The 23,221-nt window shown below is 34.2% G+C and overlaps 1 protein-coding gene and 1 long non-coding RNA gene across 2 annotated transcripts in view; one reads left to right on the plus strand and one right to left on the minus strand.

The window, feature by feature from the left end:
- Nucleotides 1-1,798: 1,798 nt before the first annotated feature.
- The window catches only part of LOC148575702 (naringenin 8-dimethylallyltransferase 2, chloroplastic-like), a 34,525-nt gene continuing 13,102 nt past the window's right edge, over nt 1,799-23,221 (plus strand). Inside the window, exons 1-5 of the mRNA XM_016327299.3 lie at nt 1,799-2,006; nt 2,113-2,351; nt 2,958-3,041; nt 15,613-15,687; nt 17,246-17,329. Of these exons, the coding sequence (XP_016182785.1) occupies nt 1,928-2,006; nt 2,113-2,351; nt 2,958-3,041; nt 15,613-15,687; nt 17,246-17,329 (561 nt within the window). The 5' untranslated portion in view covers nt 1,799-1,927. The remainder of the gene's footprint in view (nt 2,007-2,112; nt 2,352-2,957; nt 3,042-15,612; nt 15,688-17,245; nt 17,330-23,221) is intronic.
- On the minus strand, nt 18,418-20,672 carry LOC148575703 (uncharacterized). The gene is made up of 4 exons (XR_015902230.1): nt 20,504-20,672; nt 20,358-20,412; nt 20,141-20,269; nt 18,418-18,712 (listed from the first exon to the last, which is right to left on the minus strand). It is a non-coding gene; the product is annotated as an uncharacterized LOC148575703 (long non-coding RNA).

A 23,221-nucleotide genomic window follows, 5' to 3' on the forward strand; every position in this document is an offset into this window, starting at 1 on the left:
ATTTTAAAATATTATAAAAATTAAGTCTTTTTAGATTAACCATCGACTCATATCACAAAAATCTAAGAATTTTAGATATGATTACCTCGAATTTTTTTAAAGTAAGTCGTGATCATCACTATTGAATCGGGTTACAACTTTGAGTACAAAACTTTTTTTATAATATAAATAACAGAATTTATAATTCCGAGATATTATCTAATGTGTAATAACTCTCAGTTTTGTTGTTAATTTAGAGTATAAAACGTAAGTCTTAGATTAGAAACAAATACTTTAAATCTTTTCTAAAGTAAGAACAGTTTTTTGAGTTAGAGAAAGAACATTGTCCCAACTAGCAAAGAGTAGTTTAAATTAAATACTTCCTTTGTCCAAAATTTTGAACTTCTTCATAATTTTGTAATATCTACGTTGCATGTATCTATTTTCTACTTCCTTCTTTTATTTTTCTTGATGTGTCTTTATACCACAAATTTGTAAAATTAACTTTATAATCTCACATAGAGTTGGTACCACTTATTTGTCACAGATGAGAGAGACTTCTTTTATGATGATAATAAATAAGTTGAGCAAATTTGTTTTTCGTAGACAAAATATTAACATTTGAGATATTTTTTTAAGAGAAAGTTAAATTAAAATATGTTTCTAATTTTTCAGAATTACGTGATGATTACTTTTAGTTTAAAATTTTTTATGTTTTAAACTTTACAATTTACACTTAAGTAATTAATTATAAGTCATAATAAAATTTTTAAATTAAATAAATCTCATTATATTCACAATTTTAAAAGGCATTTGAATCTAATAATAAATAGACGAAGAAAAAAGTAATAAAGAATACTTTATAATATTGGATGAATATATATCTTTTATATGATAAAAAAAACACAAAATTAACTATAGTATAATCTCAAAGCATCATATTCGATTCTTAAAAACATTGATTATTTATAAAAGACAATTCACATTAATGCTAGGAAATCAACATTATAGTATCATTTAATTTTAACCAATACTATTTTAGGTTGCTAACAAACTCAGAATGAAATCTATTAAAAAGGAAGTTTTTGTTGATTTTGAATTTTAAATTTTTTTAAGTTGAATACTTCTATGAAAATATCTTCATGTAAAAGTTGTATTGTGAATAATTAGATATTCATATATTTTGACTCAATATGTTTAACTAAATTATCTAACGATTTATAATACTATTTTTATATGAAATCATCTTCATGAAATTAAAGTAGCCATTTTTTTAATGAATTTTAAATATTCTTATTTTTAATAGTTTTAAGTTTGTTTTTGCGTTAAATATTGGCTACTATAATATTAGTTGTATAATGTGGATAATATATATATAGTTTAATTATTCTCTTAGTCACTATAATTTTATCAAATATGTAATTAGATTTTTTATATTTTTTTATTGGATCTCTACATTATTTTTAATTTTATAATTAAGTCTTTTTTATATAAAAAATATTAAAATTAATAGAATAATATTTCTCTCAAAAATATATAGTCAAAAATCTAATTAAATTTTTAATTATGAATATTTGCAGAAAAATATTCTATTAACTCTAAGATTTTTTATGGTATAAGAATTCAAATTAAAAAAAAAAGTAGTGATAGGAATTCAAATAAAAAAAATATAAAAATCTAATTATAAATTTAGTAAAATTATAGAAACTAATAATATATATATATATATATATATATATATATATATAGAATTCTGCCGAATCCGGTTATTATTATTTGTAATTGTAACTAAATCATACTTTCATTGTTATGCTTTGCACATAATTGAAAAATTATATAAGTAGCTATATATATCCCCTTCTTAATAAACAGGACAAGTGAAGATCTTGTCAAGAACACACAGTTTTCATGTCTTGATTGATTGTGATCCAAAATTTGTTGATTCCCAATGGCTTCCACTTCCAAGCTTCTTCTTGGCTCATCATTATTTCCTCATCCTACTCCATCATCTCTTTCCATCACAACTGGTACCACTTTTCCTTCTCTAATCGTTATCAGCTATCAATTTTATATAAAAATAACTGCACTTGAGTTTTACTACATATATAATATAAAATTGGGTTGGTTGTTTAGGTTCAATTGCAAGAAGAGCTTTATGGCACAAGAAGAGAAAACTCCAATCCTTGGAGCATAACTGGAACCATTCTTACAAATTCATTCATGGAGGATCCACACCTCATAAACCCAAGACACGAAATTTTCTTATGAAAGCAACTTCTGAACCGTTTGATACACAAACCATTTGGAAGTCTACCAAAGATATCTTGCATACTGTCCAAAAGTTTACTATATCTTATTATTTAATTACTGTGGTTAGTTCACAATCAACCTTAAATAATGCTACTACACACTTGTTAATATTAGTGGTTAGGTTGGAATCGTTGAAAAGATTTTTTTAATCAATATATTTATTTAACAAAAATATTATTCGTACACCAAAATTAATCACTAAAATCAGTCACTAACGTGTGATTTAATTTATTTTCAACGTGTATTTTATATTGATGACTGATTTTAATGACTAATATATTTTAACATAGTTCACAATTTAATTAGCGGGTTGAATGACTCATACACTCATGAGTCTAATAATCTTTTTAAAAATATACATATATATTTAAGGAAATTATCTATCAAGTTTCATATAATTAAATAAATTTCATGATCTAATTAGTATGATAAAATAAATTACGGTAATTTTTTTTATACATTTAAAAGTTTTCATAAATTGATGAAAATATTTATAAATATAAAAAACATTAATAAATATAAAGAGTTGGGTGAGTTTTGTGTTTAAAACCAACCAACCCTAATTAATAGACACTGTACTCCTAACTTCCTCTAAAAAAAAGACAGAAACAAAAAATAATTTTATGTCTTGTGGATGAAGTAACTTTAATTTGTTTATGTCCGGTCAGATAATGTGCATATCTTCGACATCGGTCCTTGCAGTGGAAAATTTATCAGATATATCTCCAAAATTTTTTATTGGCTTATTCAAGGTGAGCTTCATCTTTCTATATTCACAATTGTTTCCAAATTAGATTTATATTTAGGATCTTGTGTACAATAGTCAGCAAAATCTCTTATCACTTGACCCTTCCTATATAGCATAAATAATGTCATCTTGCATCCAGAAATAATTTATTGCCTTTTTTATTAATTCGCACTTATTATCAAATTGTAATTTTTTCAAATTACTTTTTTATATGCCATTGTTGATTTTTTTCTCATATCTTCACATTTCTTTTCATCCCCCGCAGGAGGTGCTATACGGAAAAGCATTTTTAACTTTAAAATAGCAACGTTTTAAAAATCCAACCAATCGTTAAACTAATAGAATTTGAGATAAAAAAATTTTTTAAAATTCAATCGAAATTCAATTGAGATCGAGTCAGATATAAAAAAATTATATTTATTTAGAAAAAAATAATATTTTGTATTTTATTATTTTAAATCGATTAATTGTTAAAAAATTAGACCGATTTAAATAATTAACCAATTCTATACAAGGATGGCCTTGAACGGGTTGAAGGGAGGATCAGAGACCTATCAGCCTTGGTCACAACGTGATCAGACCTCTCGAGCGGTGAGAGATGGTACCTGCAAAAAAATTCTGACGCTCAAATCAAAATGGATCTGAGAGGTATAGATAAGGTTTTGGAATGCGTAACATACCTGAGGGAGCCCCTAGCTCCCCTTATATAATTTGTGTTGTTATATTATCTTATCTTGTTGGCTAAGATAAGAAAAGTATTTAAATTTGAATAGTAGTTAGAGATTTGCGATCTCTTAGCCGGCTTGGGCTGCAATTTAGGTCTAGACCCAAGGATTCAGGTCATGGCGAGGCCGTTTGGGGATCCGGAGGTCAGGTCCGGAACATTTGCCCCCGAAGTAGGAGAGTATCCATGCTTAGTTTCGTTGTTGGGTTAGCTTATTTCTTCGCGGTATCGGGGTCCGTGATCCTCGTGTTGGCAAATGAGACGTTGATTCTTGTCTTCTTGTAGGGTCAGGGTTTCGTGATGTCTGGCGTGTTTGGTCATGTCATCGTCCGTCCATTGCTTTTCTTGGTGATGGGACTTCAACCGTTGTGATTCCCAAGGCGTTATTATGCCGTTTAATGGGAGAGAGAGGTTTGGCATTTTTTCTTTTTTGCCTTTTGCTATTTGAAATGTTTGGGGTTTTGCTTTTCGTTTTTCTTTGTTTTTCCTATTGTAACCGCGCACTTTCCCTTCTCCCTCATTTCCTCTTCTCACACTGTTTTCCCTCTCTTTTGTTGTTGTTGCTGCCGTTCGGACTATTCGTTTCTTCCTCCTTTCTTCGCTTCTGTTTTCCAGCACAGGACAGTGTCTTTCTTCCTTTATACATTTACTGTATCTTGGTGTCTCCTGTTTCTGTGTTTTTGCATGGTTCTGCATTTAATGGTAGAAAAAATGTTGATGAGGGATATCATGTTTAGTGTAGTTTTAAGTGTTTTGGTTGTGGCTTTGGTATAGGTAGGAATTTTTTGTAAGTTTGCGTTTCTAGGTAGTGGACTGATAGTGAAAAATCCTATTTGGATATAGGTATGGTGTGACAGAGGAGTGTAACAATCCGATTTTTGGCAGGTCTGGATCACTGCCAGTCGTCAGGTGTTACTTCCCAGTAGCCCTATAATACTCTAGACTCGGTAATACTTACTACATATGAGCCTTTCGTACTAACGGAATCGCGTATGTTAGCTTATTTTTATCATATGTCTTTCTTAACAAACCTATTAGCGATCTTCAGAGATATACAATATAAAATAAACACCAAACTAACAGCAAATTAAATTAGTAATGAGATTACAGAAAACTCTCATGCATGTATAACATCTCAGGTTAGTTCATACAAACTTGACATATATATATATATATATATATATATATATATATATATATATATATATATACCTGGTTCATATAGAAAATCCCTAAACTGGTACCCAGACTAAAAGAAAAGAAAATATCTAGTTCTATCCCTAAAAAATACTACAGAAGTGAGGGAAAGCAAAATCTATGGAATGAATACCATCTATCGTACATTCTTTCTACCGTCGAGGCACAAGTCTGCAACCATCAGCTCAAGACTAGTTTCGAGCATCTCCTGTAGGGTCTGACAACACGTGAAACTTAGAGTTTTGGCTCTATCATAATAACTCGCTTACTAAGCCTCTCGACTACTTCTGTATCGTGGGCTCTAACATAACTCTTTCTTGGCATCTTTCTTTGGGATCACTGTCGTTCTCACGCTATTCTCTATGACTATAATTCCTAACTTTATTATCTTGTTCTAAGTTTTGGAGAAAGTTAAATCATATAGTTTTAAAAATACAAACAAGAAATAGAGAATAGAAAATTAACAAGAAGCAGATAGCACATAGCAGAAATAATGAACAGTAAACAATCACAATCAAATGCGCAAATAATTTATGATGTATGCCTGTACCTAGTGCAGGTCATGAGCTCATGCGTCGGTTGTCTACCTGCATCCTGACGTTACTCGGGGGGAACCCCGAATATAATTTCTTTACCGTGTCAGTCAGGTACAATTATCTTCATGGGTATGTCAGTTAGGATATCTTGGCATCACGGTAGAAACAAGCTATCAGTTAGGCGAACATTTCCGCATTAGCAATCTCAGGCTATCAGTTACGCGGACACTTTCGCATTAGCAATTCGGCACAAGGCCCATTCAACATACAATATGCTATCAGTTAGGCAGACATTCCTACATTATTAGTAATCTCAGGCTATCAGTTAGGCAGACACGTCCGCATTAGCACTTTGGCACAAAGGCCCATTCAAACAAATAGTTCTCATAATTCATTATCCATTCATGGTTGCTCATTTTCTTTCTTTTCATCATGCCTCCGCATCACCTTATAAATACGCATACCTCTGCATCACCATGTTACTAAACATACTTTCGCATCACCATGTTACTAAACATACCTCCGCATCACCTTTTAACTTTAAACATTCATAGGGACAACTTATGTTCTTATTTATTTTCTTGACTTGTTTAGCCTAATGCCTCCTTGGCGACCAGTATTCTATTTAATAATCTCATATTCGTGCAAACTTTATGTCCACGCATTTGTATCGAACTCAAGTTTCATTTGGTTTAAGTTTCAGAGCATTCTCGTTTCCAGAACAAAAGTTATGCCCATTCTGTTTTGAGAGGTTTCTATTTGGTTAACCAGTGAATTGGTTAACTTCCAAAGTGCACAACTAATTTTCTAGAATAGCTATGGCTTTGAAATTTAAACTAAATGAGATAGACACCATAAGGTTTTATTTGGTTTTAGTCTCATCACAAAATCTTTTCTACATCAGGAGATATTCATTCAGGAAATCACTGCTCTAAGTTTGTAAATCCTATTTAGCCATTAGTAAGCAGTAAAATGTTACAGCCTATCACTTTTAATCCATAGCTTCTAAAATTCTGAACTTTTGAGGAAACAAAATATACATCATGAGGGTTCTATTAAAATGGATTGCACTCAATTTGGAGTTTAGGATCAATACCAGTAATGCAAACAAATCACTGAAATTATCAACGAGTTTCAGAATTGCATATCAATAAAATAGTGAACCTTCCATTTTGTAAATTGCGTATTTAATTCTATAAAAATGGGATTACCCATAATTTCAGACACAATGTTCTTTGCATTCTAATATTTCAATTCTCTTTGGTTGCAACCCAAAAACCCATCAGAATTAAAAGTTGTGTAGGTTGGAAGTTGCTACTAGATTAATTCAAAAATAGATTTTTCAGCAGAAACTATTTACTTTCAAACATTTTTATCTTCCAACCTACTCATCAGAAAATTCTAAAATTTTTAGAGGATGATCTAACCTCATCAAATATTACCAGAAAATTATTACACGATTTTTAAGTGGCCATATTTTTTCCAGATTTTTGCGCAAGTCGCTGCCTAAGTTCAGTAACTATGTCGGCAGAATTTGGCTTAGATTCTAACTAACCATTTTGGTTTCCTAAACTTCTTATCATCTCTTAATTATCTTCATCATTATCAAACACAAACCAACATCATAGATAGCAGAAATTACTCATTTCATCATCAACAGGCATCATTCACATAAACACAAACATATAATTATACTAACCTAACCCCTACCTCGATGGAGTGCACCCTTGTTCAAGAAATCGGTTCTAGCTTTACTTCAATTAACTTTGGCCAACTAGAAAGGAGTTATTGGATGATGGTTGGTGTGAATTTTATTGCTAAATTTTGAAGAAAAAAGCTTGGTGAAGATGGTGAGACTGCTGGTTCCTCCCCCTTCAAGCTTCGGTTAGCTTCCTCTCTCACTCACGTTCTTTAATTTTGATGATCACAAGAAGGATGGAAGGAACTCACCCACACTCATTCCCTTTTCTTTTTCAGTTCAGCTCTCTCTTTCTTTTCTCTCTTATTAAGGCTCAAAAACTGAACTCTAACAAGGCTATTTAAAGGGCAATGGGTAGTGGATTAAAGGATGGTTTGGTGACACCAATGCAAGGAAGTGAACACATGTTTGATTGTATGCTTCCTTCATTATTACTTCTTAATGATTCATTACTCTTGGCCAATATATGGAGGAGGTTCAGCCAGCAAGAAGAGGCGAGAGAGAGTGGTTTAGTAGTGGTTAAGTGGCTAATATAGAGAGAGTGGTTTATTTAGGAAAAAATTCGGTTCGGTTTAAATTCGGTTAGATTTTAATTAGACTAAGTGTTTCGGTTCTTTATTTTTCTTTTAAATAATCTTTCTAGCAGCTTCATTAATTTATTAAAGGTAGCTTCCTTAAAGGTTTGTCCAAATTGCCAAAGAGAGGAAAGAAAACGGTTCAATAACTAAACCGTATCGATTTAAACAACCAGCAACTGAGATATTAACCGTAGAGAGTATCTCAACTTTGAATAAAATTTAGAATATTCTACTAAGCTAAAATTGTTAAGAATGTCTAGTAGCAAAGATTCAATAGATGAATTTAACTCGATGGTCAAATTCATCGTTATCGATACAGTTTTTGGCTTAGGAAACGCTTTTATCTTTCACGGTATATCTATTATTTTCACTTATCAAGTCTAAATCTGCCTTATTATTTTATGATGAGGTGATTCTCATATATTTATTGAATTTTTCATCACAGAATTTTTGAGAATAACTCTGTAGAGAATCGGGATATTATAAGGAGAGTGCAGAGAAATTCAGGTTGTATTTTCTCGGTAAGGAGTGTGCCAAACTGTTACCACTAGGTGACATCTGACGTGTCGAGCATGCCTTCTCGACTAGACGAGGGGGACACCTCTAAAGGCTCTGAAATGAAGGGGCCGTGTTGGGAGCTGGTAAGGAGGAGGGGCGATACGAGCTGGTGCTCGCCAATGAGAATGAGAGGGCCTGTTACCTTAACTTGGATTCTCCTTCAATCCCATATTGGATTTGGGTGCATGAGCCCCTGTTTACCAAATTAGGGATTCAGTTACCCTTTTTCGAGTTTCAGATGGCTCTTTTGAATCGGATTTCGACGGCCATCTCAGCTGGGTGACTATTTGGACCTTTAAGTTGGTGTGTAATTTTTTGGAGGTACCGGCTCAGGTTAAAGTCTTATTATTTTTCTTCTTGTTAACCATTTCACATAAGGAGGGAAAACACAGGAAAGGGAACATCTCTTTCCGAGCCCAGACGAATCGCCAAATTTTTGACTTGTTTGAAGATTCATTTCATGGCTTCAAGGCAGAGTATCAAGGTTCATCCTGCCGAGGGTTGTCATCCCTTTTGGCTTTCGCCAGAGGGAGAGCGCCGGATTTTCCCGTATTGAAATTTCAGGGTTGGGGCTTCCTATCATATGAGGGTGACCTATGAGGGGTAAGAAAATTGCCAACGTCTTGTTGGCACTTTTTGGGGACCGACCTCTGAATCCTTGCGATGTGATGGGGATTCCGAGGTGGGCAGGTCTTATGTTGGAAGGTTATTTTTTGTTTGTTTATCTGTTCCTGTTCTCGTAACATGATTTTTGGTCTTGGTCTTTTTTCTTTTTCTTGTTGTTGGGATGGCTAATCGACTGACGACCTTGCAGCGCTTGAAGGCTGCCTTCGTTCAAGAGCCGGAAGGGGTGGTGGAATCTTCTCAATCGACACCTTCGACGACTTCCATCCCTAGTTCCCAGACGGTTTCACAAGAGATCGTTCAAAAGGGAGTCGCTGGGGATGACGATCTTCAGGAGATCCCAATTCCTGAGCCTGACAGAAAGTGTAAGAGGCCCGAAGGGGGTAATCATGAGGGTGTTAGCACAAGAGTGGTTACTTCTTGCATGATGGATAGGTCTTTTGATGCTCTCGATTTTACTGACAGTCATCTGTTGTTCGGTACTGATATTCTTTTTGAGATTGTGATCTGTCTGGCCAAGCCTAGTTAGTGTATCGTGGTCTCGTTTGCTCTGCTACCATCATCCGAAAAGCCGAGCTTGCGCTTTCGCAAACTTGCCATCTGCGTGGGAAGCTTCGGCAGGCTCAGGTGGATTTGGGGATTTTGAAGGGACAGTTGGAGGCGGCCAAGGTCACCAGGTTGAAACCGGCCAAGGATGCCTAAGATGCGGGTGCCGAGATCCTGACATTGTCAAAGCGGGAAATTGAGCTGTCAATTCAGATGGTTAAGGCCCAGAAGTTGGCTGCTGATGCTGAAAATGCTGTTGCTGCTGCCCGTTCCGAGGCAGAGGTTGCGAAGGCCAAGGTGGAAAGTTTGAAGAAGCAAAATACCGGTCTTCTAGCTGATGCTCATGCAATTGTCGCAGTTACCAAGGAGGCTCTAAAGGCCCAAGCTTAGGTTTTGGCTCCCGATGTGGACATGTCCATTTTGGGAGCTTTTCGGACCGTGGAAGATGGTCAGATCGTGGACTTGGAGTAGTTTGTTTCTATTTTTTTATTTTATTTAATAATTTTGTAAGCCGTCTGTTCGGCGTTTATGTACTTGCTTTTGCAGAACAATTTTTCTTTTCAAGTTTGTAAGCCATTTTCCCGGCTCTTTAAACTGCTTTGGGTAGCCTTTTATTTTTGGTGTGCCGTTTTTCATGAATGGTGGGCCTCCTGGTGGGCCATTTCAAGTACTTTGTTTGTGGATATCCGTTTGTTGGCCTCGAGGGTGATTGGGCCCTAGGGTAACCGTTCAGTTTATTCTATTTGTATCGTTGGCTTCATTAGAACGTGGAAAACATGTTTTTTAGTTCGTACCATTTTGCTCAGATAGGAGTCCATTAAAAGAAAAAATGACTTTTATTAAATGGTAGGCCTCGTTAAAACCTCCTGTTGTTGTTTGGATAGGAAAGAGTGCCCGAAGAAATGAGAATTCATAACAAGGGAGAAAGAAATAAAGATAATAATAAAGAAACTATGACTAAATTGTAAGACAACATGAAGAAAGAAACTTAAAAGTTGCCAAATCGATAGGGCTTTCTTACGAGTAGTAATGCCGTAGGTTTGTGATGCTCTATGATCTCAAGAGCTCAGTCCCTTTGAGTCGTTCCAGCTTGTAGGCTCCTTTTTTGATTACACACTTGATTCAGTAGGGTCCTTCCCAGTTGGCTGAGAGATTTCCTTCTCCCGGGGTAGGGGGCCAATTTCGTTGCATCGCAAGACTAGGTCTCCCTCTTTGAAGTCTCATTTCACTAAGTCTTGGTTGTACCTTAGGCTTACCTTTTGTTTCAAGGCTAGTTCTCGTAGGTGAGCTATGCTTCTAACTTCATTTGCGAGGTCCCGCTCTACGTCCTTGTCACGACCTTCCACAGTCCTTCACAGGCTGGGTTCCACGATCTCAGTCGGGATAATGGTCTTTAGGCCACATGTTAGCCAGAAGTGGGTTTCCCTGGTTGAGGTTTGAGGGGATGTTCAATATTACCTGAGGACGGATCCGAGTTCGTTGGCCCACATGCCTTTGGCCACGTCTAGTTATTTTTTGAGGCCTTTTCACAATGATTTTGTTGGCTGCTTCTACTTAGCCGTTGGTTTATGGGTGCTCTACCGAAATGAACCTCTGAGAGACGTCGAGTCGCTCTAGGAACTCCCTGAAATGTTTACCAACGAACTGGGTTTCTTTGTCCGAGATTACAATTTTAGGGATTTCAAAATGGGTTATAACTTGTCTCCAGAAGAATTTTCAGCACTAGGTAGCCGTGATAGTGGCCAGCACCTCGGCTTCGATCCATTTGGTGTAGTAGTCTATGGCGATTATGAGAAATCGGAGCTGCTCAGGAGTCATGGAGAAGGGGCCGACAATATCGATTTTCCAGGTTCCGAAGGGGCGATTGCTGATATAGCGCTGAGCTTATTAGGGCTTCTTGGTGAAAGTCGGCATGGACTTGGCACCGTTTACAACTTTTTCCTAGTTGAAGAGAGTCTCTGATAATAGTGGGCCAAAAATACCTAGCCCGAATGACCTTTTGTGCTAGGACTTTGCCTCCAACGTGATGGCTATAACACCCTTCATGAATTTCCCGAAGTACGTAATCTGTGTCGTCGGGTTCTATACACTTGAGGAGGGATTGTGACAATCCTCGTTTGTACAACTGCCCTGCTATCATGGTATACTTTGCAGCTTCTCGTTTTATACGTTTTGCATCCTTTGGATCCTTGGGTAGGTTCCCGTCAGCGAGGTACTCGAGGATTGTGAAGGTCTAGGAGTGCTAATTTGACACGGAAAAGTGTGTCGAGCTTGTGGTCATAACGGATGGTGTATTGATGACTTCCTAAATTAGGGATCAGTTTCCGTGACCAACTTGGTACTTGCTAGTTTAGAGAGCAAATCAGCTCTCGCGTTTCGTTCTGTAGGAATGTGCTGGATGGTCACTTCGTTGAATTCAGCAGTTAGTTCCTTGACCTTGGATAAGTATTATTGTAACAGGGGGTCCGGTGTTTGGTAGTTCCCGTTTATTTGGGAGCTGACTATCTGGAAATCGCTACAGACTTCTAGTATTTTTGCCCCGACCTCTTTGGCCAACTCTAATTTCGGCGATGAAGTCTGCCATGACCTGAGCCTTAATTGCATTTTGGGCTCAAATTTGATCTCGTCTTGTGACAGCTCGACCGACCAAGCGAGTATTCATCCTGCCAAGTCTGGCTTCTACAGTACTTGTCTGATAGGCTTCTCTGCTCGAACCGCGATAGGGAGGCTTTGGAAGTACTGCCGAAGGCGTCGAGATGCTGTGAGTAACACGTAGGCGGGCTTTTCGAGTTTGGAGTAGCACGTCCCTATGTTTTGGAGAACCTTACTTATGACGTACACTAGATTCTGTGTTTTTTGCTTGTCCTCCCGGATTAGCACCGCTGCTAGTGCTTCTTCCGTGATGGATAAGTTGAGGTATGATGTCTCTCTTGTTCTGAATTTTGAGAGTATGAGAGGCTCTGCTAGCACTCGAGTTCCCATTTGAAGCTTATACTCTTTTTCATGAGTCTGAAGAAGGGGATGGCCTTTTAGGTCAAGGATCTGAGAAAACGTGAGAGGGCAGCAAGCGTCTAGTTAGCCTTTGGACATCTTTGAGGTTTGTGGGGCTACTCATCTCGAGGACGGCCTTACACTTTTTCGGGTTCACCTCTACTCCTTATTGTGTGATCATGAAACCCAAGAACTTCCCGGCCTCCATCCCGAAGGCGCACTTCGTCGAATTAAAGTGTATTCGGTGCTTCCTCAGAGTATCTAGTATGAGTTTTAGGTAGTCAATGAGCTCCTTGCCTATTTGAGTCTTGGTTAGCATGTCGTCAATATAGACCTCCAATTCGGTCCCTAAGAGGTCTTTGAAGATCTTTGTGACGAGTCTTTGGTAGGTAGCTCCGGTATTTTTTAGCCTGAAGGGCATGACTATGTAGCAGTACGTGCCTTCCGGGATTATGAACGCGGTCTTTACCTCATCTGGTCAGTGCATGGGTATTTGGTTATACCCGGAATAGGCATCCATGAAGCTGAGGTACTGGTGTCCCAAGGCAGCGTCTACCAATCCGTCGATGTTTGGTAAGGAAACGGCATCCTTTGGACAGACTTTGCTTAAGTCTATGTAATTGACGTACATTTTTCATTTACCGTTTGCCTTTTTGACCAACACGATGTTAGCCATCAAGGTCATGTAAGGGAGTCCCGGATGAAGCCTGCTTCCAGCAAGCCTTTTGACTTGCTTTCTGACTTCGGTTGCTCGGTTAGCAGACATTTAGTTTCGCCTCTGGGCTACTGGTTTAGCCTTGGAGTGCACAGCTAATTGATGGGACATCAGTTCTGGGTCTATTTTGGCATGTCGACCAAGGTGAATGCGAACAGGTCCCTATTTTGCTTTAGGAGTTCCACGAGTTTTCCTTTTAGGCTGAAGGGAAGATTTTTGTTGATGAATGTGAATTCATATTTGGTTTTCCCTATCTGTAGCTTTTTCATGTCTCCTTAGGATTTCGGTCTCAACTGGTCATTTGGTCGTGCGTCAAATCGGCTAAGAAGATTCCCGCCACATCCCATGATTGCTTTCGGAGGGCTAGGTTGGTGTTGTCACATTCTACCGCGACTTCTTGGTCACCATGTATTGTTCCTATGATGTTGTTGTCGGCTTAGAACTTCATGATTAGGAACTTGGTGAAGATGATGGTGGATAGATCGTTAATCATTTTCCTTCCAAGAATGATGTTCTAGGCCGTGGAGTCCTTTAGGACCACGAACTCGGAGAGTACGAACTTCCTCTAGCGTCCGGTTTCAATGGTGACTGGCAGCACTATGAAGCCATCTGGTTTGAGGAAGTTATCTCTGAGTTTGGTTACTGCGTTGCGGTGACTTTGTAGGTTCTTGTTTCCGAGTCCTAACTTGTCGAAGGCTCCTCCAAAAATAATGTTAGAGTCGGCTCCGGTATCTACCAGTATTCGTTTTACTAACTCAATTTCGACCCTTGCCGAGATGACAAAGGGGGCATCTTCCCGCTGAAGTGCCGTTCTGGCAATCGTCGGGGGAGAATGTGATAGTTGCCAGGAGGGAAGAGGTTCGTGTTTTGTCTTTCACGACCAGCACCCGAAAATCCTTTTTCAGAGCCGATTTGGATTTTTCCAGTGCATCTTTCCTTGTGATCACATTCACTATTATGGTGGGGTCGATTCTCGGACTTTCCTGGTGCGTATGTGCCACCATCCTGGGATTGTGTCCTTCCCACTCTGGCGATCTTTCTCTTTCAGTTTTCCTGGATTCTCGGATAATTTTGGTGAACTCAGGGAGTTTGCCATCTCAGATGGCTTGTTCGAGAGCGTCTTTTAGATCAAAGCAATCTTGAGTCTTGTTTCCGTATCCTCTGTGATAGTCGCAGTACAAGCTTTTATTACTGCCTGTCCGTGCCTTCAATTGTCGCGCCTTCGGGAGAATGCCTCGTTCGGCTATCTGGTGATAGATCTCCGTGATGGGGCTGATAGGGGTGTAGTTTGTGAACTTTCCCACTCTGGGTGGCCGGTTGATAGCGGTGGATTTGTAGTGCTCCTTCGGAGTATCTTTGGACGGTAGGTTACTTTGAGGTGCTGTATTGCCGTGTTGCCGTTTATTGGCTGTCGCGGCTTTGCTGACCTCTTCGTCGTTTATTTATTCCTTATCAAGGTTTTGGATTTCGTGCATAGTCCAGACTGGTTTAGTGGTGAGGTATTTTCGAAAGTCTTCATCGTGAGATGTTCCTGTGGGTCCTTCGTCTCATCGTACTTCATGTCGGTCGGCTTGTCAAAGCCTTTCGGTAGCTTAGCCTTTATGATTCTCTCAGTGAACGAGATGACTTTCATTGTCACGTGCTCACTCCTTGTCCGTTTGGAGTCCCGTTGGTGCCTTCTGTCTTCGTCATCACGTTGGCACTCCGGTTCCTGGGAAGCGCTACAATTTCGGCATTTTCTGTGGCACCGGTCGAGCGATCTTTTGTTCCTGATTTTTTGCCGTGATCGACTCCTGGAAGTTGCTTGACTTGCATATTCCGGTTGGTATCATTCTTTGGAAGTGACCCAGTCCTCTAGGGTTTGGACACTTTGGTAGAGATCTTGAATTATTTGAATTGCTTTCTTCCTTAGAATTCTAGAACGAGGAACAACTACTATTTTATCACTTAAAAATAATTCATTAAAATAATTAAAATGTTTCAGACTTTCAAATGCCAAATGGTGAGAAGGGTATTTTTTTAAAAAATAATATTTATACTACTTATTGTATATATATTTTTTGTATATATTATTTTTATGGTATAAAAGCTTTTTTTTTTTCATTTCTTAACTATCACTTTTAATATTAAAAACAAACATAAACAAAACAGATATTGTCCTTAGAACTGTGTTCTTCCATTTTTAGTCGTCAAGAGATTATTTAAACGATAAAAGTACCTTGATAGGATGATGAAAAAAAGCCCAAAATAATGGTATGTATGTATTACTTTGTAATATTTCCTAACTTTCTTTCTTTCTTTTCGATCATCCTAGAAGATGAAAGGTATGTTTTCTCTTAGAAGATATGATTATTAATTATAACTTTAGAAGTGTTTTATAAACCTTTTTTTTGTTTTGTTTTCTCAGTTTATCATACCTATCATCTTCATGCATTGGTATACAGTTGGCATTAATCAATTAGTTGATGTTGAAATAGACAAGGTATGAACTTCTTGGCATTGTGAAATTTTAGATTTTGTAATTTCACAAAGGTTGTTTTAATAGAAATCTTTTCTACACCAATGAATTATTCATCACGAATGTGTGCTATTCAAAATGTACGTGTGTTGTGAGCGCCTGTTTTATTATAAGAGTTTTCGAGTCGTTCATGAGTTTTATTATTCATAGTTTTAAGTTTTAACTAATTTGATGGTTAATTTATATATATATAATATGGTTAAAATTTTGTTAACTTTTCGAAATTCTATCTTTCTGATTTTTCCAAATTGAAAGATTTTCATTCTATTTTATTTTAATTAACATTTTTTATTTCTTATGTATTATATATTGTAATACCATTTTTTGTGTGACTATATTGTAATACCATTTATGTATTCATAGATAATTCTTTTAGTAAAAAAAAAATTAAAAGTTAATGATTAAATTAATTCATAAAAGATTAGTCTTTTAAAGATTATCAATTAATTATATTTGTCTTTAATTTTTATCACTCTATCAACAATTTTCATTAAGATTAACAATTCGAAATGTTAACTAACAGCATATATATCGAAATATTTAATTAAATACAATATGTTTATAAAAATTTCTATTAATTTAGTTTCTTTTTTCGATTACTACATGTAATATAATTCTAATATAACATAGGATCTAAATTGATGGATTTTCATAAACATATTTAGTCAGCGTCTAATTATTGAATAGGTTAGTGTTATGTTTATTGTCAATTAACAATTCACATTATTAATTATTGACGGAAAGACAAACTAATTAATTTATAATTTTTAAAAGACTAATTTGATTGATACAATTTTTTAGAGATGAATTTAAAAAATAATTTATCTTTCAAAGACCAGTTAAACCATTACCCCAAAATTTTAAATTGGGTAAAGTATATTTTTTGTCCCTAAAGTTTGACAAAAGTTTCAAAAATACCCCTAAGTTTTATTTTGTTTCAATTTTGTCTCAAAAGTTTTTGATTTGCATCAAATATACCATTGACGGCTAATTTTTCAAAAAATTTAAGACTAATTCAACAACAATTTCATAAGAACAACCCTCAATACAAGCAAATCAAACATAATTTTCATGCATTATTATTAGATTGGTCTTAAATTTTTTTGAAAATTTAGTCGTCGATAGTATATTTGATGCAAATCGAAAATTTTTGGGACAAAATTAAAACAAAATAAAATTTAGGGATATTTTTAAAACTTTTACCAAACTTTAGGGACAAAAAGTATACTTTACCCTTTTAAATTTATACAATAAACTCTCGGTTGGCTGCCTTCTCTAATCTCATTTAGAAACTGTAAAAAAGAACTTTAAACACTACATTAATCACTTTAATTTTTCTTCCTCCTTCTCCAATGCTTTCTCTTTTAATTTCCTTCTGTTGGCAACTTGTAAACACACATAAGTGAATATATATCTGTCTCACACTAATTTTATATACACATTTTAGTTTATTACTTTGTTTATGGTATATGTCTTATTTTTCTATACTAATGTTATTGTTTTATTATTATTGTTATCGTAGATTAACAAGCCATATCGTCCTTTGGTATCTGGAAAAATTTCATACAAAACTGGAGTCATTATCTCTATATCATGTTTATTTATGGTACGCTATAATTGATTTATTACTTTTACCCCGGCATATCAATGCCTCTCATGTCTTCTAAATTAAATTTCAATTTCATTAACATGTGTTAATAACTTAATATAATTTCCGTTTCTTTTTTTAATTCTTGACAAATTATTTGTTAGTTACAGCTCTATTAAAGTATTATTCACTCTAATTCAAATTTATTTTATAAAAGCGTTCAACTTTATGTTATTTATTAACTCCTCAATTTTTTATTTTAATTACTAACTTGTACACTTCATGGCTAAATAAATTTAGGGTTTGATTAGGTGAATTTTTACGAAAAAATCTTTTTTTTTTAATTAATTTTTTTAAAAAAATTTTTAGAAAAATTAAAATATGTTTATATTTAAATATTTTATGTACAAATATCTTTTTATCGAATAATTATGTTTGAGTAAGATAATATAAAAATATTTTTTATTTATTTATAATGTTAAAAATATATCTATTTTTAGTAAAAAAATTTAAAAAAAATATAAATTATAACTTTTTAAAAAAAATATTTTATTTATTTAATATTTTTATTTTTACTACTAACATTAAAAATAAAAAAAATTCTATTAACTTAGTAACATCCAAACAAACTTTTAATCGTGTTCAATTCCTTTAAAGTGGGAATAAACGAAAATCAATCATATATCAACCTTTTTTTTTCAATTTATTACAAATCCTACATGTTTAAATGATGTGGCTTTTAGAAAATTTAAATGAGAAAATTTATTAATATTCATGCATTAAAATATTTTTTTTAAAACTAATTTTTAGAATGAATTAGATTCGTTCTTATGATTTTTTTAGATTTTGAGAAGGGGGCTGAATTAGGATGGTTAATGTAACACCCTACCACACCAAGCTTTACGCTTAAGTCGTAAAACAGAGGTGATGTGGTATTACGACCTCTAAAATAAAATAAGTACATATAATAGCAGAAGAGTTATAATATGCTAGGAGCCTTGAAGGATAGGGAAAATAAAAATCGCGAGATAAAAGCGCAACGCTCAAGGAACGAGTTAACTTGCATGCTAAGAAAACTGTAACTGTCAAACATAAGATAACAGAAGTAGGAATAGAGTGCCAAAGATACAAAATAACAAGCTCCTAACTCAGCCTGCGAAGTCAAGACTGGCCGGAGAATATTTACACATATATACATACATATCCAAAACCCAAAAGTACATACACACAATCCTGCCTCTCCATAAACCTCTAAGAGGATCAAAAAGGACAAGTTATGCGGAGAGAAAGCTAAGTACATATATATACATCACTGTACAACAAAACTATACAACAACACTATCCAGTAACCCCTCCGCTTTAAGAGTCCAGACGCCTAACGAGATGGCTCCCGACCTGCATCTGAAAAACAACAACATAGTATGGAATGAGAACCGGAGGTTCTCAGTATGGTAAAGGTGCCACACACATAATATATAAGGTCCTGGGAATGCCAGAGGCAATCCTAGAACGCCGACACTCAGATTGTAGAGCTTAAAGTATTAAACAGAAACCATAAAAGGTGGTTTACTAAGGATATTTAAACCTAACTTAACTTAACCTTAAATCTAAATCCCATTCTGCCATTCCTCCATACCTCCGACTCCATCATGCATTTTCACAGACAACTAAACAGACAAAGGCAAGCACAAGAAGGTTACAAGTACTGCAGATAACAAATATACATTTAACATGGCAAGTACATTTAGGCACACCCAGTTAATACACAAGCAAGTAATTCAAGTAATATGCATATGATGCATGCCTGTCCTATGGCTGATGAGGCTCATCTGTCGGTTATCCAGCCAACCCGACAAGTCTGAATTGTCCTTAGACTGTCTCCCGACGTGCATCCCCAAGAGTCTATGCATAGATTTTTCTCAAATAATCAATATTGCTCAATGGGGGTAACATTCCCGGGAATTTATATAGTGCCCGGTCACACTTACGTCGTAGGGTCAACAGAGTATCGAGTTTTCAACCTGGTACACGTGGTGGCAAGCCACGGCACTTAATCCAGGGAATCTCGTATCTCAGATTATTCAAATTCATAAGCCATATAAATAATTCAATTATAATTCCTCAACATCCACATCATTCTCAATTGCATCTCATTCATCATCATGCATTAAACATATTCAATCCTTATCCTTCATTATCACACCTCCCATTCCGTCCATCAATAGTTTCAATTCAAAACATAATTCATTCTTTTCTAAGAATCAAACTTCAAACTTAAAACATACTCACTTTCTTAATAACTCAAAATCAAACCATATAACATTTAAATCTAAATCTCTTTTAAATAATCATCTAAACAAAATCTCTAATTTTTTATAAAATTTCGGCAGCATCTCCTCTAAAACTCGGACTTTGCCACCCTTTTCGGGTCCAAACCTGCTTTCTTTTCAATTCAACATACCCTTCCTCATCATCATAACAGTCACCACAATAAATCTACTTCAGATTTACAATTATATTCACACAATATTCAAATCCAACAACCAAAATTCAACTAAGGATCATAGTTCACTAACCCTAGGCTTCTAACACATAATATCTCAAATCAATAATTCACCAAATCATTAGCACTAGACCAACCATGTTCATCAACAATAACATTCACCATCCAAGATTAATAACTAATTATCCAATAAACTTCAACCAAATATATTCATCAACAAATTACTAAACATTAAACATACACCTGCATTCCAACTTATCCTATGGCCGTCTAGCCTAAGTTTTCACAGAACATTATATATTAAATGCAAGAAACCTAAACCATACCTTAGCCGATTTCCACGTAACGACCAAAGCTATTTATTCAAAACCAAGACAGCCCCTCAAAACTCAACTAATCCGCTTCCTCCAAGTTCCAGTATTCACAATTTCAAGCTCCAATTATTTATTTTCAACCTAATACACATTCATAATACATATATACCCAATTTAATACTCAAAGCTCAAATTTAATGAAATTAAAATAGAATTATCGTATCCTCACCTTACCCAAGCTTCACATAAGCAAGAGTGAACGTTTCTCTCAAGCTAATTGGATCCTAAAACATCAGAAATCAAAGAAATTCAATATTCCCACTTAAAATTCGAAAATTGGGGGAAGATGAAGCTGAGAGTGAAATAGCAAGTTACCTATGAAATTGTTCCGGTAGAAATGTAGAGCTCGACGCGGTGAACGCGTGGCCGCAAACGGTGCGGCGATTGGAGCTCGGACGGAGAAGTTACGGGGATCGGAAGTTAACGTAACAATTTTGACGTTCTTCCTTTCTTCTCCCTGATGCTCTTCGACGCTGCCAAAAATGGGGAGAAGAAGAACGTGGGTTCACTTAAAGGGCTGGTCCGGTTGGGCCCGGTTTGGGCCCGGTTCAACCGGTTCGGCCCGTTCGGTCTAATTTTGGACCGATTTCTTCGAAATTGGTGTCAAAATTCTCGTTTCGATGAGCTCTATCCTAATTTAATATAATATTCACATTTCTAATCTTCCTTATTAAAAATTAATTTATTGACTAATTATCTACTAATTTAACCAGGGTTTACAGTTAAGAATTTTACCTTTATTTGTTATAACCGCAATAAAATAGATTATGTAAAAAAAAAATTTATTTTATCTCATACCAAATTGTACAGGTCAAAGAAGAGAATAAAAATTAACACAGTCATGTATCTAAATTTAACTTCTATGTGTAATGAAACTTACATCTAATTTTATCACAACCATAATAGAATTGAATTATAATCATTAACTGATGACAATCTTCAATTCAAAGACAAAACAAAATTAAAGAAATAAAACTAGTTCTAACTCCAAAATAAATGAAGCTTAAAACCCAAGCTTTCATAATGCCAACACAAATCCTCAATCACACACGTCAAGATATAACACAATTACACAAACATGAATTCTAATACTAAGAATAAACTCTAAACCAGAATTCTTTATGCAAAAACACACAATACAAATGAAATTTACTTCATAACTTTTTTTTCCTAGTCTTTTGCAGAGAGAAAAATTCACCTTTAAAGGCTTCATTTTCTTTCTTGTGTAGATTATATTTAGAAAGAAGCTTGCTAAAATTTTCAATCATCATCAATAATTTCATAGAGTTCATTAATGGTAAGAACAAAATTGTTTACCTCCTCAACAGGTTGTTTGTCATTTGCCATTAGACAAATTTATTTCTCCTCTTCATCTGTTTTAGGTTTATTTTCTAAATCTTTCCATGATATCATTAGTATTTTCTTCTTTTCTCTTGTTTTCTTGTACTTCTTCACGAATAGATAGTTTACTTTAAAGTGTTCTAATTTTTTTTAGAGAAAATTACACTCCCCTCCCCTACGAGATGCTAAAATGACACTCCACTCCCCTCTATTTTATAAATGTACATTCCCCTCCCTTCTAACTTTTAAAAAACTTTTTCTTTAATCCATTTTAAACTTCTTGTGTTAACTAATGTTAACTTTATCTATTTTTAAAAAAAAATAAATTATTTCTAAAAAAATACTCATTAGTAAAAATTTTATTTTTTATCGTTAAATTTTACTTACCAAAATATCTTTTAATAAATTATTCTTTTATTGATTAAATTGTATTTTTTAAAAAATTTAATAATTATATAATTTTTTTCTAAAATACCCTTCAATAATTTTTTAATTATTAAATTATAATTTTACCAAAATTTTTGTTAACAATTTTTTTATATTTTACTATTAATTTTTCGATATCTATATATATTATTTTAACATTAAATAAAAAAATTTAGTAAAATTATTTTTCAATATCAATATATATTAATTTTTATATATATTAAGAGTGGTAAGATTTTTTTTTTATTTAATGTTAAAATAATATATATTAATATCAAAAAATTAATAGTAAAATATAAAAATAATTGTTAACAAAAATTTTGGTAAAATCACAATTTAATAATTAAAAAATTATTGAAGGGTAGGTATCTTAAAAAAAAGTAATTTAATTATTAATTTTTTTAAAAGTATTTTAATAAAAATACAATTTAATCAATAAAAAATAATTTATTAAAAGGGTATTTTAGTAAGCAAAAATTAATAATAAAAAATAAAAGTTTTGCTAATGGATATTTTTTCAAAAAAAAATATTTTTCTTAAAAAATAGATAGGTTTAATATTAGTTAACACAAAAAATTTAAAATGGATTAAAGAGGAGGCTTTTTAAAAGTTAGAAGGAAGGAGAATGTACATTTATAAAATAGAAGGGAGGGGAGTGTCATTTTAACATCTCGTAGGAGAGGGGAGTGAAATTTTCTCATTTTTTTACAATAATGACAGATTACTTGGTTCAACTATGTTTTATCTTTTCTAAATTAACCATATTTTTTGTCTTTATTTCATAAATATTCTCAATCTCTTTACAAAGTTGAATCTGATCATCTTTGAACATGTTGTCTTCTGTCTCTTCATTTTTGGTTTCAATTTTGGACTTCAGGTGTAACACACTAACACCCTTGGTATTGGAATGTTACACTTTCGGCTGTGCCACTCTGATAGCGAGGAGATTATGACGACTTCCATATATTTAATAATAAAATAGGAGCTTTAACTCGAAACTGTATCGAATTTTTCTTTGAAAACCAGAAATACTTTTTCATTTATACACACGTACATACAAATTAATCACAACACTTCACATGTACATATATAGATACAAAGATTCTTTATACAAGTAGCTTACAAATATTACATAATACATACATACATATCAATACAATCACGACTCCTATCCTTTTTATAAAAATATAACAGTAATTACGAGAGAAAACAATAATTAAGATATTATAAATAGATACAGTACAATTGAAAATTCAATAAAATCTT

This window comes from Arachis ipaensis, chromosome B1 (assembly GCF_059453495.1).
Source record: "Arachis ipaensis isolate K30076 ecotype BB chromosome B1, ASM5945349v1, whole genome shotgun sequence".
NCBI lineage: Eukaryota > Viridiplantae > Streptophyta > Magnoliopsida > Fabales > Fabaceae > Arachis > Arachis ipaensis.